This window comes from Anguilla anguilla, chromosome 10 (genome assembly GCF_013347855.1).
Source record: "Anguilla anguilla isolate fAngAng1 chromosome 10, fAngAng1.pri, whole genome shotgun sequence".
Classification (NCBI taxonomy): Eukaryota; Metazoa; Chordata; class Actinopteri; order Anguilliformes; family Anguillidae; genus Anguilla; species Anguilla anguilla.
In genome coordinates, this window is record NC_049210.1 from 14,707,109 (window position 1) to 14,724,065 (window position 16,957).

General features: G+C 45.0%; 1 protein-coding gene across 1 annotated transcript; it reads left to right on the plus strand.

Annotated features, from left to right (window-relative positions):
• Positions 1 to 2,147: 2,147 nt before the first annotated feature.
• aplnra (apelin receptor a) lies at positions 2,148 to 4,022 on the plus strand. Its single transcript, XM_035380241.1, has one exon. It carries the CDS (start codon positions 2,396 to 2,398, stop codon positions 3,479 to 3,481), a length of 1,086 nt encoding a protein of 361 aa, XP_035236132.1. The 5' UTR covers positions 2,148 to 2,395; the 3' UTR covers positions 3,482 to 4,022.
• The last annotated feature ends 12,935 nt before the right edge of the window (positions 4,023 to 16,957 follow it).

Consider the following 16,957-nt stretch of genomic DNA (forward strand, 5'->3'; position numbering starts at 1 on the left):
TTGTCAGAACTCGATATTAAAATACCCATACCTTTCTCTTGGTTTATATGCACTGTACCTTCATCAGTAATTTTAGACTATAAAATATGATATAAACAAATAAAGATGACAAACTTTATTGATGTAAATGAATACTGTTGCGGAGTTCTACAGGTTTTCTCTGGAGTTGCATTCGGAGTCCACAATTGCCGGACAATTCAAGTTACATTAAGTCAGAGAAGCGTAGCCTAGGCTACTTCTCCCCATAGCGCCCTCTCCTGCAAGTCCAGCGCACCGCTAGCTAGTTCCAGCCCGCGCATCGCTGGATTCTCTGCAAAACCAGTTTAGGGGACTACGCGGGAATGTCACATCGTGTTGAACTGTTACAATTGTCTGTCATATAAAAATAAGTAGGGACATTATTAAACATTTTACCAAATTTTGGTTGGATAAAATCTTAATTTTGTCTGAAATGTGTTCGAATGCATACATCCAGGATGCAGTGCGCAGATTTAACGTAGCCTATGCTTTTTTCTGGCATGTAGCTAACTTCCAAATAATGACAGATGGAGATGCTACTATTATGATTATATATTTAATATATTTTAAAATTTGCAAAGCTCTAGTAATAATTTTTAATCAGCACCAGCAATCCATGAGTTCTTTAATTTTCTTCAACGATGCTGAAACTTAGTGCGTTTGAAATGATTGATAAACTAATTGGGACACTTTGCTTTGTTTTTATTTTAATATCCCGTGTAATTTACTGACCTGTATCAAAAATGAACTTAGAAGCACGGTTTTACGTTTTATCCAACACAGTGAATCAACAATCAGAATTTTACTGCGCACCAACCGAAATCTTATTCTTTAGGCTAAATATTATCCTTCTTTCGAATAGGCTATATGTTTTTTTCCCAACTATTTTCGTCGGATGTCAATATAGGGCTTGAAATAATGCAGGTCTTGACAAATTATAAATACTTTAATGAACTATTGCGTTTTTAATGCAATAGCCCTCAAACGTACAGCTTCCCAATTACAGGAATGTTAAAATATGATGGAACAGGTCATGTTTAATGGGTTTAACATTTCTTCGCTTTCTTGCAACTGACCCTTTCTTTCGTTTCATATCCATTAAAAAAGTGTAGCTGTAGCTCTGGGGCACTTTGGAAATATATACTTGTTGCTAGTAAATTAAGTGACAACTGGACTACAATTAGAGTGTGTGCTGATTATTCTATTTTATTGGCAGTCTCCATTGTATTTACTCTGAACATATTTGCATTGCCTTTGTTTCATTACGGTGGTTTCTTGGGGCAAGAATTTTGAACTAAATGTCCGGAACTTTTCTAATGTTCGAGTTAAGCAGGTAGGCTACACCAGTTGCTTATGATCTGAATTCACGGAGTAGCGACAGTTAGCACCGTCGCTTTGACATTATAATAAACCTCCGGTGGGTCTATTTGAACTGCATTTAGCTTGATGCTTGTTCGGGCTTGTGGGTCTTACGGTGATGATAGTTATATAATATGTAATGCCAAGAAATGTCTCAATTTAAGTATTTTTAGTGACAGTGAAAGGTAAGAAATAATTATTGTGGAGCCACGTCTTGTTTGCTTTGGTTGTGAGTGAAACTTTATTAGACACGATTTGTTTTCATTTTAGTTCTTTTGACACTGCTGACAAACTTTAATCTTTCATCCAATGGAACGTCTCATCGAGACTTTGCATGGCAGTCATATCTCACTATGGAATGCGAGACTGGACCCATATTAGCAATTTTGAGTCGTAGAATCTCGTTTGGAACCGTGATGTTTCCTTGGTATTATCGTCCAAGCATAGTGTATCAGCTATCGCCGGGTTTTGACGATTCCTTGGATAATTATTTCCATTGACATAGTAACATGAGAAATATCCGGTTTGGTGTTATAGAGAGAAATATTGTCATATAATATTGGAATAGGAATCTAATATATTCCTGCCAGAAAATGCAATTATACGAGTTAAGAAGGAAAACATTGGGCTTCGCAGTGGATGTGTAAATTTGTGGTGTGAGCGAGAGAGTAGGGGGGCGGGGGTTAGAAGAGGTGATTGATGGGGGAGGGGGGACTAGTCCTGGGAGGAAAAAAGGGGTGTGGATGATAGTGAGTTTAAAAAGGCAGACTGCCCAGCGCTGCGAACTCAGACAGAGACTCCGTTGTTGGTGCGCTGCCCGTGTCTGCGGTTCTGTTTCCGAAGTTATCATTCTATTTTTTGGCTCTTCTGTTTGAATTGATTCTATCTTTTCCGGGCCTTGATTTGCGCAAGATCAGTGCTATTGGGCTCTAGAGTGAAAAAACATCACTGGACTGGAGAAGTGGATTAAAAAGCATTTATCAATTTTTTCTCCTCCGAACTCAAGAAAACCTCTGATATGGATACCACTGAGGAATATGGATACATGCAGTTTGACTACTATGATGACAATGACACTATGTGCGATTACTCCGAATGGGAGCCCTCGTTCTCCCTCATCCCCGTCCTGTACATGCTCATCTTCATCCTGGGACTGTCAGGCAACGGTGTGGTCATCTTCACTGTGTGGAAGTCCAAGTCGAAGCGCCGGGCGGCCGATGTCTACATAGGCAACCTGGCCCTGGCTGACCTGACCTTTGTGGTCACCCTGCCCCTGTGGGCGGTCTACACGGCGCTGGGCTACCACTGGCCCTTTGGCGCGGCCCTGTGCAAGATCAGCAGCTACGTGGTGCTGGTCAACATGTACGCCAGCGTCTTCTGCCTCACCTGCCTGAGCTTTGACCGCTACCTGGCCATCGTCCACTCGCTGTCCAGCAGCCGGCTGAGGTCCAGGGGCACCATGCTGGCCTCTCTGGGCGCCATCTGGCTGCTCTCTGGCCTGCTGGCTGTGCCCACGCTCCTGTTCCGCACCACTGTGGATGACCTCAGTAGCAACCGCACCATTTGCGCCATGGACTTCAGCATGGTGACGCCGAACCGGCTGCACGAGTCGCTGTGGATCGCCGGGCTCAGCCTCTCCTCCTCCGCCCTGGGCTTCCTCCTGCCCTTCCTGGCCATGACCGTCTTCTACTGCTTCATCGGCTGCACCGTCACCCGCCACTTCAACAACCTGCGCAAGGAGGACCAGAAGAAGCGCAGGCTGCTGAAGATCATCACCACCCTGGTGGTGGTCTTCGCCTTCTGCTGGACGCCCTTCCACGTGCTGAAGAGCATGGACGCCCTGTCCTACCTGGACCTGGCGCCCAACACCTGCGGCTTCCTGCGCTTCCTGCTGCTGGCCCACCCCTACGCTACCTGCCTGGCCTACGTCAACAGCTGCCTCAACCCCTTCCTGTACGCCTTCTTCGACCTGCGCTTCCGCTCCCAGTGCCTCTGCCTGCTCAACCTGAAGAAGGCCATGCACGGCCAGATGAGCTCCATGTCCTCCACCCTCAGCGCCCAGACCCAGAAGTCCGAGGTGCAGTCGCTGGCCACCAAGGTGTGAGAGAGCGGCGGCAGAGGTGGCTCCCACCTGTCATGAACTCTGCAGGTAAACCGAGGACTTTTGATGACCCTCCGTTTTTAAAGACATTTTTTCATTTGTTTGTGGAGATGTGGGGGAGAAAAATGAACGCCGGAGAACTGAGGTGAAGTGAACCGAAGAGAGAGTTGCGTTTCAGTTGACATGCGTGCGCATCTCCCACTAACAACACAACTTATGCTACTGGAGGGGGAAAGATGGATTTTGAGGGGGGGCGGGAAGGGGGTGGGGGGTCCTGTGCCAGAGACTGTTTTTCTGCAGTAACTTACAGACGTTACGCGTCGCTCAGTCACTCTGGGACAATCCTTTTCCTCCTGAGATTCCAGAGTTGGGGCCAGCTGGCTGAGCTCACAGCTGCTGGAATCTCCATACACCTTTTTGACAGAGGTAAAATGATTTTTTTTAAATAAGGAAGAAAATACCTTTTTTTTCCTTGCTTTGTTCTTCAGGTGTTCTACAGGCACTAGTGATACTGCAGGGGGGTAGGGGAGCAGAGCCCTGAACATGGGGGGAAGGGTGGGGGTGGGGTGGTGTGGAGTGGGGGGGGGGGGGGTGTTGTAACATGTGAGCATTACACTGGTTTTTAAAAAAATGTACAGTATTTTCATACTTTTTTTGTCATGTTGTCTTTGTCCAGTTTGTTTTTTTTTGTAGCACTTGTATAAAGATGAAAAATGGGGGCTCCGGGAGGCCTGGGAAACCACTCCTCCACTTTTGCTTGTTTGTGTTAGTCAGGACAAGAGCTTAGGGTTGTGATGTGGGGGTCGGTGGGTGTTGAGGGCAGTGTAAGTCGAGGAAAGGTGTTGCGGCTTAATTAAATAGTTTAAAGAGGAGACGGGGGGCAGACAGGCAGATGGCAGCTGACAAATGTTTTGTCGGGTAGGGGAGGGAAGGGGGGGGGTGTGGTCTCTGTTATGGGGTGGTAGCTCTGATAGCAGAGACTCTGTGCACTGGTAATACTGGGGGTGGGGTGGGGGTGAAATTTCATGAATTATTTTGACATGTATGTAACTAACTACTGTATGATACACTTATTGCTTTGTAAATAAAATGTGGTTTATAAAATAAATTCATTGTTTCTCATGATGCTGTGCAATATTAGTGTTTTTTTTTTATTTTTAATATGGCTACGGCTGAATTCCTTTGCGGTTTTGTTTCCAGTTGAATGTCCTGGCATAACACATGAGCAAACACACGCACAAACACACACACGCACCCACACCCATCCGCGCACACACACACACACACACACAAACTGACCGTTCATCCATAAATTTTCCCTACCTTCAGGGAAATAACATTTTGTTTGTTCGTTTTGGTCCATCCATAATGTGGCTGTGAGACAAGTAGAGTGTGAATTATGTATCTGTGGCAACCCAGCAGTGATGTCAGGTACGAAGTGTACTCTTTTAGTTTGTAAACATCTGTTCTTTTTTCAGTATTTTGTAATCCATGGAGAAGCAGCCACAAAAACCTAACTTGGCTTCAGGGGTGGGGGTGGTGGTAATGGTGGGGGGGGGGGGGGGGTGTAGTGGAGGGGACCTGCTTAAAGGTACATGAAATTACCTGCTTATATTTACATTAAAACTTGGGTTCATTAAAAAGCACTTCCAACTGTGATGGAAGGTCCAAAGTGCAGAGTGTAGTGGGATGAAAGGAGAAGCTGACATGCCTTACGTCATTCCACATGCATGGCAGCCCCTCGGTGGAATGTAAATATCTTCACCCACTGCCAGAGACACGGTCTGCTGAGGCCTCTTCGGCAGCACACAGCAACCTGTTGGAGGCCTGGAAGTGGAGGGCGGGGGGGGGGGGGGGGTGGTTTAAAAGCCGATTTTCTGCTGCACAAAGCCAAGTTGGGAAGCCAGTTTCACAATAGCCGCCTATGACTGAAGTAGCATTTGTGAATAAAAAATTTATGAAGCAGATTAGATGGGACAGCCTGCTTCCTGAAGCACACCGACTGCTGTGAACTGTCCAACAGAATCATTCAGCTTGAGCCGGACTCCCTCTCCAACATCCCAACGGTCCTCCTTTTGTTCGTGATCACCATTCCTATTGGCTGTCACAAGGGTTCGACCTGAGTCGTGCCCCTGTTGCCTCCCTCCCGTAACCTCTTCTCTAATCCTTCATGTTTACAGGGAGCCTCTTCCAGTTAACAGTGAGATATGTATTCCCCCCGTGGGCCAGAGATGCTGTGAGCGGGTCATTTGTTCTGTGAGTAATTTGCGAGCAAACTCTTGAACGCTGAATGAATATAGAGCCATTACCTGTGTGAGCATCTTCTTGGGAGCCCTTTGATTTGGCTGTAATGAGCTCTGTTGGACATAATCTTGGGGGTGGGTGAGACAGTAATCCATGAACAATTGCTGGCACTGAGCCCAGAGCACAGGTCAATATTTGTCTCTGTTGATAGAGGGGGGTTATTAGGGGGGGGTTCTGACCCTCTGTGTTTCTGACAGACAACATGTGTGGAGGTAGACAATGATGGACACTGTGGAACGGATGAAAGACAGGACAAGCAGCATGCTCCAAATGTAACAAAGTCGAAGTGTACTGCAAGGTGTGTTTTCTTTAGTATGCTGGGAAGAAGGTCCTTCACAGAACACAAGCATGCACAACAGAACACAGTCAGGAAAATTTGATTGAAGGCAGACAAGGGACCTAACCAGAACACAATTTTTCCAGTTTTTACAGAGAGATGTGCAGTGTGTTCAGTTTAGTTGTTAAAATGGCTTTTACTGCTGTCGTACAACATAGAGATAATTTATACACCATCACCTCCAAGGAACTACAAATTAAAACTAGTTGCAGCTAAATATTCTGAGGTACATTGATACAATAGCTGATGTGCAGGGATGTGCAGTACGTATTTTAATTTTATATGGAATAACGGTTGCTTGCCTTTTTTGCTTGCTTGTGCTTCTGTGCCATGTGCAAAGCTTCTAATATTTGATGCATTTATGGTATTTTGTATTTTTGTATTTTTGACCATCCCTGCAAAAATAGTTGATTACTGCGCTGTGTGCATGCTATTTTGAATCACTTAGTTCATCTGGTAAGCTCCTGAAACAGAGAAAGCTATATCAGACCACATGCAGGCAGTCCTGTGGGCAAATTTTCACAGAAAATAGGCTGGCTAGCCAAGTTACAGCAAATATTTGGCCAAAAAAATTCAACTGCTTAACTACTGGCACAATAACGTTCAAGTGACAATTCAGAAACATTTAGCTGCTTTCAGTAGTTTAGCAAACACACATTTATGACGGCAACATGTATTTCTGAGATATTTTTCCAAAAATCATGAAAAAAGGGTTAAAAAAACCTGTGTGTATGTGTGATCAATGTGCACTATGCTCTCACCCAGTCACCAGACAACCGGAGCCAAAGGACCCCTAACTCTGCAGTGCTTAAGGGGAAAAAAAGTAAGTCACAAGTCTGTGCGTGTGTTTGTGTGCATGTGTGTCATCAATGTGTACACTTGCATGTGTATGCACACATTCCTGCTTGTAAGTACATGAATTTTTTACAATCGGTTAAAGTGCATGTGTTACAAAACTCATTACAGCCATATAATTTGCTTGTAATATATTGTCAGTTTGCTCCCTGTGTGAACCTGGGCGGACTGCTCTGACCTGCCTTTGTACTTTTATTTTTTTAGAGATTAGTGCGTAAGTCACTCATTCACGGGACCAGATAGTGTCGTGGATAAATGAGAAAATTTCTCATAAGCTGATTATTCAGATAAGCACATTCTCTGCCTAAATGAACCCCGATTCACTCTTCTGCTGAGATCCAGTGGACTCGTATAGGGAGATGTGATGGGCATCGGACTGAGGGGGTGCCTGCAGAGGGGGGTACCCCGTAGTTCCCCATGCCCCCCAGACCCTCCCTGCTTGCTCCAGCTCCTACCAGCATCCCCGGCCACCCAGGCGTAGGTGTCTGTCGTCAAGCACTTGGCGTCAACAGCGGGATTGGCCCCGCCCAAATGCGGCATCTGAACACCCAGGGACTAAACCAAAGCATGACTAGAACCCCTTCAGCGAGACCCCCCTCAGATATCCTGTCCCACCCACACACTCACACATTATATAATCGCATGTCAGAACGCACACTCACACACATGCACACACAAAAACAATGAACTCACTTCCAAACACAAACACACACATCACACACTGACAGGTGTGTGTCAGTGTATAAACAGAGAATTCCTCAATCACCTATTGCCCACTTTTTCCCATTTTGCCCTCCACCTGTTTCAGTGGTAATGCACTCACACAGATGTACCCACACACATGCGTTTACACACACACACACACACACACATGCACACACATATGTATTGGGCTAAATTCCTAAACTCCAGCTATGACAGACAAAGTGGTAGGTAGAGAACTAGGACATACATCACGCATTCTCAATTTCAAAACCTCTCCTCTAAGACAACAGGCAGGACCCCATTAGAAAGGTCATACATTTTACTTGTGAGTGTGGAAAGAACATTATCAGGGAACAGACTGTTGAAAATAGAGAGGGAGAGCAGAGGGAGATTAGTTTGGTTTGAGACCCATTTACACCCTCAAATTCCCACACCCCCACCCCCTTCGCCACACACACATGCACAAACAGCACATACATTCAAACACACACCTCCCCCAGAACTTCAAAGAGACTAGGGGTGTTGCCTAGAGATGTAGAGGCACAATTTCAATTATAGTCCACCCTGACTAGGACCTGGAACACGGTTTGTTCCCACTCAGGAAAAGGAGAGAAGAGAGAAAACTGGAGGGAAGTGGTTTCTGTTAATTAAAAGGTCCTCATGATCCCACGTCAATCAAACTGTTGGTAGAGCTGCAGTCAGAGTTTAGGACTGTCCGGCTGAGTCAGAGCTGACAGGAGTCTATCCTGTCTGCGCCACCTCTATGCTCTCACCTAGTCCCCAGACAACAGGAGCCAAAGGACCCCTGGCCCTACAGTGCTAAAGTGAAAAAAGCATGTCACGTGTCTTTGTGTGTGTGTGTGTGTGTGTGTTATAAAAGTCCTTACGGCCATGTAATTTGTAACATATTGTCAGCTTGCTTCCTGTGTGAACCTGAGCGGACAACTCTGAACTGCCTTTGGACTTTTTTCAGAGAATAGTGCTTAAAGAGTACGTCAACACGGAGCATAAAACTGCTCTTATCAAAAAAAATAAATTAAAAAACCTGTGGTGACATCACTGATTGCATGTGGCTAAAAATTCAACACATAGAGAGAGCTGCAACAGGCGTCTTCTCCCTGTGTTGACTTGCTCTCTCAGTCACTGATTCACCACCGCCCCCCTCCTTCCCCCACCTTCTAAAAACGAAAAGCAATGGCAACACTGCACAGTTAGCATTTTCAGGAGCAGTAACCAAAACAACAAGCTGATCCGGCAGCATCCCACGTGTCCGCGAAAGGTAACCCCATCCCGGCTGAGGCTTAGGATTGACACAACACTGCTAATAACTTAATGTGTCTGCGAGGGTCTCTGCGCCAGTCTAGACAAAAGAGCCTCTTATCCACCAGAACTGGCGGTCCATCCCTGCAAAACAACAACAAAACAGAAAAAGTTGCAAAGCACAGCATGTGGTACCTGTCTCCTGCCTGGGTGAGAGAGATTTTCTGTTTCAGCCATGGATCAGCTGCAAAAGCTTGTGTGTGTGTGCGTCTGTGTGTCTGTGTGTCTGTGTGCACATTCAGCCACATATGTGCATGCCGTTGACACACAGACCCAGCTGAACAGATTAGCCTCCAAGCTGTTTTCGTGTACCACGACCGAGAAGTGAAGAGAAGCTTAGAAGAATACATTTCAAGGAGACTTTATTCCCTTTTTTTCACTGCACTTTTAAAAAATTGTGCCGCTTGGCGCCAGACTGTGAGCAGCCCAGCTTATCATTTGTGACTGTGTCCCTCTGCGCCCCAATGTGAAGGGGGCTTTGATGTTTTTAACGTGCTCCCTCTCCCCTCTGATCCTGCCATAATGAGCAGTGTCGACACAGAGAGCACGCATTCGCTCCAGGTTATGAACCATCTAGCAGCATGCAGAAGTAATGCCTGCAGTTTCACTGGTGGATAAACAGCACAAAATCAGTGAGGCCCAACTTCAGCAACAAACATGGCTGAAGAGGGGAAAAAAAAGGATCTGACAATGAATTCCACAGGGACGCTGCTGGCTTTGGTGAAGATTTAGAGGTGTAATTCGATCATTTTACAGCGATTTCACAGGGTATACCCTTGCGTGTGCTGGAAAATCTGTTTTGCTCTGGTTGCGGTGAGCCTCGGCTTCGCTCTGACAGAAACGGTTGTGCAATGCACCTGCAGCTGAGCTCATCCCCTGGACCGACTCTCACAAAGAAACAGGGCAGAGCAGGCCTCGATCACTCCGGCTGCAGCCTAACACTGAACCTGGGCACAGAGCTCTCTCTCTCTCTCTCTCTCTCTCTCTCTCTCTCTGTGCTGTTTGCATTTTCCCAAGACACAACCAGCATTCCAGCCTAATAGCTGACTGTGAGATGCAGCTGGAAGTCTCTGAGGGCGGGGGGGTTGGGGGGGGTCCTTGAAATCCAAGTCTCTTTTTCTTCTTTTAACAGAGCGGTTAATTTAAGGCAAGAGAGAGAACAAAAAGGAAAGAGGGAAATAAATATCACCTGAAAGAGGACAAGGCACTAATTGTTCTTCGATTTTTTCCCCCCTCCATTTTTAAATAACCCACCCACCCCCCATTTGCGCTGGGTCTAGATGTGTTCTGCGGCACAATGTGGGGAGGGAGGTGGGAGTGGGGGGATGGGGATGGGGGTTGGGGGGAGATATGTTAATCCACCTGGCTGCTTCCAATCTCCCCGGATCAAAGGGCAGGCCCCACGGGCCCATCGGCAGCACCGGGCCCCCTCCGCCGTGGCCGCCCCGCAATCCTCTTATGACCGCTGCGCAAACGTTGACCCTGCATCGGGCCGCCTGCTGGGCCCACCGCGGCAAAAGGCAAGGCTCATTCAGGCCCCGCAGACACCGTTAAGCACTTATTATCACCTCTCGCAGGGCGGAGGGGGCCGAGCGACATTATTCGATCTAGATTATAAACGCTGATCAATGGCGCAGACGTTCCGTTCTGCCACCGCCTCGGCGCCTGTATTTGAAAAGGAGAGTCTTCTCTTGATCTTCGTTTGTTTTGCATAATTGCTCCGCTCTTCATCACTCCCATTCTGGCTGAGCTGAAATGAGGTGCGTTAAAAAGGGCGTTCAAGCACAGCGAGAGAAGCCTCTGTCCAAAAATAGTTTTTGAAAGATTTTTTTTCGTATTTTATTTTGGGCTTCTCTGATTCTTCCTTGATGAGTTTGTGAAGAACAATGCGTCTTGAGATCATACATTGTCCCTGTTCGGGAACTCATTCTCTTTAACCCATTCTTTCTCCGAGGGTGTATTAAACTGCTCATGCTGTCACTTCCTGTCTCTGTTGTGCCATCCGTGTTCCCCTGTGGCTCTCTGTCCCTGCTGTGCTTTCAGTCATATTTGCTATTGACTCTGTAGGAAAGAGTTACGGTACAGGAAGTGTCCAGATTATGCTTTTTTTAAATTACCTTTGTTACCTGCGACCGGTTGCCAAACTTTCCCCACCCCAGATTTCTTAAAAAAGTATTTGCAAGATTTGGGGAATCATCCGTTGAGTATCTACATTAATGACTGGTGTTGGGCGACTGGAGTAGAGAGCGACAGCGATCACATAGCAGTTAAATTATATCTGTGATTAAATGATAATTAATTTGCTTCTGAGCCTGATTGTGTTCCCTGAGTGGTGGGCTGAAGGTACATCAATTGGATTGTAAAGCTGACAAAGGCTGCCCTTAAAGTGACACTAATCTGAGCTAATGGGGAAAACATTGACCCAGTGACTTGCATTACAATGGGAGGCCAATACACTCTTGCAGTAATATACTCTTCCACAAAAAATACTACACCCCCCAGTGATCATGGTTCATTTCGTCGAAAACACTTTGACTTTTTTCATTTCGGGGCAGTGCTTTGCCACTTGTCCAAATACATAATGGATTCCGCATGTTTTACAGTGGTATGCCTTTGAATAAAGATACACATGGTAAATGTTAATATATTATTTTCCTATCTTATTATGAGTCTTAACCCGTGCAATACCATAGAGTGAAAATCTATGGTACCATTTTAAACCTGAGGAGATTGACCAAAGCACCATAGAATCTAGGTGCTACCTCAGTCTTCCCTCTGACTGGAAGGCACTTGGGATGGTTCAATGGGGAAGGAAAACCAGGGAAAGTGTTTGTTTGGAAAGTTCAAATATACACTGTCCCAAGGGTTCCCAAACACATGCACAACTTTCTTCCCTCCAGAAACATAACATTTACCATAACATTTAAACAAAGACCAGTTTGGATCTTTGAGATCATTGATGACTGTAAGGTGAATCACTGGATAAAAAACAGCTCACAGTGTCTTTTAATGGGGCTGTACAAAAATCTGAAGCTGAATGTCAGCTCAGCAGAGACAGCGGATTGCAAACTCTTGCAAATTTAAATCGGGAAATAAGAACTGGTCCTGGGGAAAAATGTTTTTCGTTTTACTCAGTTGGCTAATTTGATTCTCTCGATCCATTTCCTGCTTAATATTTGACATGTATTAAGTCTACCATCAAAATTACGGTTTTGAATGAAACATATACCATGTTGTTCACAAGAGACCAAATACAGCGTGGCTTTCAGTTAATGCTTTTGTTGCAGTTCACAAATACATGCCTGTTTTATTGATGCTTTGAGGCACAGACAGCAGTTCATAAAAGTTTACTGCGTTAAATAAACTCATTGTTTATTTGAGTCCAGTTCATATGATGGACAATATGTTAATCCCTTTATAGCTTAAAAAGATACTCTCCCTGAGTTGATATTACCCTGAAAATGTTGCTCTTTATGTATGGGGTTGATGAACGATAAATAGCATCTACAGCCTACAGCCTAATATGATCTACAAACTAACGGTCTTAATGAACTGTTATGAAGAGCTTTCATATTCCAACGGTATTTTTTTCATGACTAAAATGATTAATCTCATGTCTTGTCATCCAAGGCATATTTTATTATCCATCGGACCAGCCACTGAGAAGACATGTGGAAGTTAATATAATTTAGAAAGGAGGGAGAGGGAGCAAATCTATTTTAGAAAGCTTGGACTAAAGGAACAGGGAAAGCCTGTATCATCCCAGACCGATATGCCTCCTGATGCCTCAGGCAGTTAGGTGGAGATGTAAACTCGCCTGCCCTGATCCTGTAGGAAGTGCTTGTAACCTGTCGCACCTGCACAGAGGTGTGATGGACCCGCGTGAATATTTACGTTCCCTGTATGTATACTGCCAGCAGTCCCCATTGTTCGTATGGATGTGATACGGGATCATGATGTTTTTGGCGTGCCAGGTAGTTAAAGGGCGGGGAGTGTTCCAACCTTCATATGAGCATACGAATAGAATAAAATGGCTGTCTCAATTCCCCAGTTATTCATGCAGATTTTGTCTTCAAACTGGCTCCGTGCCACACCCGGCACAGCTCACTGAACCGGCTTCAGACTGGCCTGTTCACACATGGGAGAAGGGACTGCAGTAAGATTTTAAATATTACATTCCCAGGGGGTGTGAAAAATGATTCATTTCTATCAGAACCTTGCCTGTTGTGCTAATGCTTAATTTGGGGTTAATTGGTTCAGCTCCTCAAAAATCACAAATATTCAAAACATAGACTGGAGTAACTTTATAAGAGAGATTTTGGAGAAAAGAGGGACACCTGTTGAGGAAGGTACCAAAAATTGTTTCAGTAAGAACTCCAACTGTGTATAGGGGCTAAAGAATCTGGCAGGTGTGTAACTGTAGTGCATGTGGGACTTCATGAGGGTGTCTGTAACACATAAATAACAATAAAAAAGGGAGAATTCCACAGCAGTCAAGCACCTGTTCTCCAGATTATCTACTTTTCACACAACCCCCCTTTCTCTTCCACCATCCTTTTTCTATCCTCTCCTGTAGTTTTCATCAAAAAGACTTCCATGGCATCCAAACAGACTAGCTTGTTAAACCAGCCAGTCCACTTTTCCTATTCAGTCCACTTTCCAACGGTGCCGACTGAGTATGGATCCTGAGTATGGTAACATGCCTCAGAATTCTCCATAACATGGTGCAGTGGCAGCAATGGTCAAATTATCACAATCCACCTCACTGCACCACAAAACAAATACCGTTTGATTGTACCCCTGTGCTATTGGCACAACATAAGTAATCCTCAACCTATCAGTTAATATGCAGCAAGCAAGGAGTACGTGTATTCCTGGGAGAACAGGGCAGTAAAAATGGAGGGTGGGACACAGACTGGCCTGTGAACAGGGGGACTTCCTTCTTCATTGTCCCACTAACTGATTAAACATTGAGTTTCCTGCAGGAGCTGTTAACTTGACTTGATTTCCCATTTGTGACAGGGGCGTGCCCTTTAGTAATGCAAGCTTTCAGACGTCAGGGCTCTTTGTTCTACCAACTTTAAAAAAGATGCTTAATTTGAAAACGCCTGCCTGGATTACGAGGTCCTTTTATCAAGCTAACTGAGTGTGCATGCATGCGTGAGATTGGGGATGCACATATCTCCAGTAGGAAAATGTCAACTTTAAATTTAATGTTGGGTGATGATACACCATTTGTACTTGCCATCAAGGCAGCTAAAACTCTTTCAAATCTAAGGGAAAAAAAGACAATGTAGTTATTATAATAACAGGTATTTTTAGTGCAATCATCTGTGACACAATTAAATACTGGATATCACACTCTGTTCATGACTGTAAATTTGTATTAGGGAATTTGATTACCACATTGAAAGTTACACAAAGTAGTGTAAAACTCAGTTATTGAAATTCCATTGTATATATTAGTATATTAGTCCAATCATTCCCCGCAGCTTAATTATTTCAATGATTTAATAAGCTGTGGACACCTACATGCAAGCATTTCTGAATATACATGGTAGTATACAATTACTTAGTGTAAGACTGTACTGTATATGGTTATATTAAATGCATATGATACTGAGGAGATGATCATTTTGTCTAATTATGTAAATAACAAAAGATTAAAAACATATGCCTGCACTTGAGTTTGACATCCCTGAATAGCACTGCCATTGACATATCTTTATTATAGACACCAAAGTGAGGACCAATGGCAGGTCCAAAGATAAAGCAGCAAGGATGTACACGTGCGTACAAGTTAATGTGTCTTCCAGAAGCTTAAATAATGAAAATGTTGGCCAGAAATGAGCGCTGGCAGCTAGTCTGGCTGTTTAAGTGTGTCTATCCTTCCGATAGCATCAGTTAGCCTCTATGGCACCGGGCCTGGGCGCGGAGAGGATTGCCCTAGTGGACAGGATAGAGTCAGGAGCAGAGGTAAAGTCCTATTCTAGGATATCCTGCCTTTGAGTGGCTTTGCCCTGTTTTCATTCCAAGCAGGAGTCATCATCATTATCTGGTCCAGGATTTGGAGCCACTTCACAAAGGATCCAGAGGACAAGAAAAACATCCCTGTCATGATGCAGAGCCTAGAAGCAAACATTGTCAATGAGGATAGATGGAGAATTTAGGAGCTGCGTGAAGCCAGAGACTTATCAGGTCTTCAACCCTCATCCAGGGTGAATCTACCATCCTACCTGTAGCTCACATCTCACTCATCCATTCTTGCCACTGGAGGAGAACGTCCCACATTGCCGTTGCTAGACAACTGTGGAGAAGAGATAAGATAACCGTGCACCTGCAGTTCTGCATTCCTCACATGGAGGCAGGGCAAGCAGGGTTCTTCTGCCGTCATTCAAGGCAAAGTAAAAAATCTAAGCATGCACACACAAATTTGCATGTTCTTCGGCCGGGGTATCGTTAAGTGAGACACGTTGCTTCCGATGACAGGGGCGCTTGGCGGGACCTGAATGGGTCGGGCACATAGCCCTCCGGATTCGGGCGTGGAAGGGCTCATCCCGCCAGGAGCACAAAGCTCCTCTTCATGTCCTCCTCTATCCCCTCCTTTGTGAAAGGACTGCTTTCAGAGCATGCACCCCTGTCCTGATCGGGGACCTAAATGCAACTCCTGTCATTTCTCATGCTGTGTGCCAGATCAGCTGGGCACATTCAAGGGCCTGGAGAATCACTTAATCTAACATCTCACAGAGACAGGGATAGACTGAGATCTGTTAAAAGATGAAGCCAAAGCAGGTTTAAATATACAGGTTAGATGCATACATTCTATGATCTACTTTATTAGCATATCCCCTCACTTAGAGCCATCCAGCCACCAGGAACAGAATGCAGTGCTTAAATTCAAAATTCAAAATTCAAAAGATTCATTTTGCTTGATATAATTATAAAAGAGAGACAATCATTGAGCATTTGACAGTTATTGAGACTGAATAGGAAATTATACAAATAAGAAGGTCGTTTAAAGATTGTGTTTGGTGGGGGGGATCGGGCACCCTTAGTGTTATTCTTCGTACCATCTGTCAACAACAGACCACCAGGGCTTGCCTCCGATAATGTTCCCACGTGCTGGGTACACTCGACCCAGCTTCCTCTGACCACAGTCGGGCCATGCATGAATGGAGTCCATTGCTGCACTGATAACAGGGGCAGAGATGCTTCAATGGTGAATGGTGTATATAAGGCAAACCTCCTGTTTCACCTCCTTCCTCCCTCAGCCCCCCCGACAGAGAACACCCCCATTCTCCTGATTCATCTGGCCCACGTAGTGAATCCACCGCCTGCAACAACAACCAACCGCCACCATGAACCCCCTCCTCTTCCTGACAGGTGCCCCCATGAAAGGACCTCCAGTATAGGACCATGGCAGCACGTCAAAGCTGTAGAGTCGGGGGGGAGAGAGAGACAGTGAGAGATGGGGGAACAGCAGTGGTGATGGAAGAGTAATGGGTAGAAAAAATACATGAAACTGTGCAGCTGCTCCCCCAGCAACATGTTGCTTTTGTCAACAACAAAAAAATGGTGAATCAATAAAAAAATAAAAAAGATAAAGATCAAAACAAATAAATCTATCATTTTACAAAGTCCCTCTTCTGACCTTACCTGAAGGGAAAAATACACAGAGAAGACTAAGGGGCAATGAGAGATTTATTTATTTATTTATTCAGGAGGGAGACTGGTACTCTCAGGCAGTTTTTTTCAGAGAGCAGCAGATGTGAGCCAGTGCTGGTGCAATCACATTCTTGAATGTAGTTCTTGCATTTATAAATTGCTTTGAATCAAAGAGGCCGTTGTAGTGTGCAGCAGACAGCTAAATCGCGCCGTGATGTTCGGAAAGAACAATATGCTCTCACAGCGGGAGACACTGCTACCTGCTGTTTAGTATTAAGAACTACAACTTCTTA

What these genes read in the sequence shown, in the direction of transcription:
- aplnra (XM_035380241.1), top strand. Translation starts at nt 2,396, where the DNA reads ATGGATACCACTGAGGAATATGGATACATGCAGTTTGACTACTATGAT.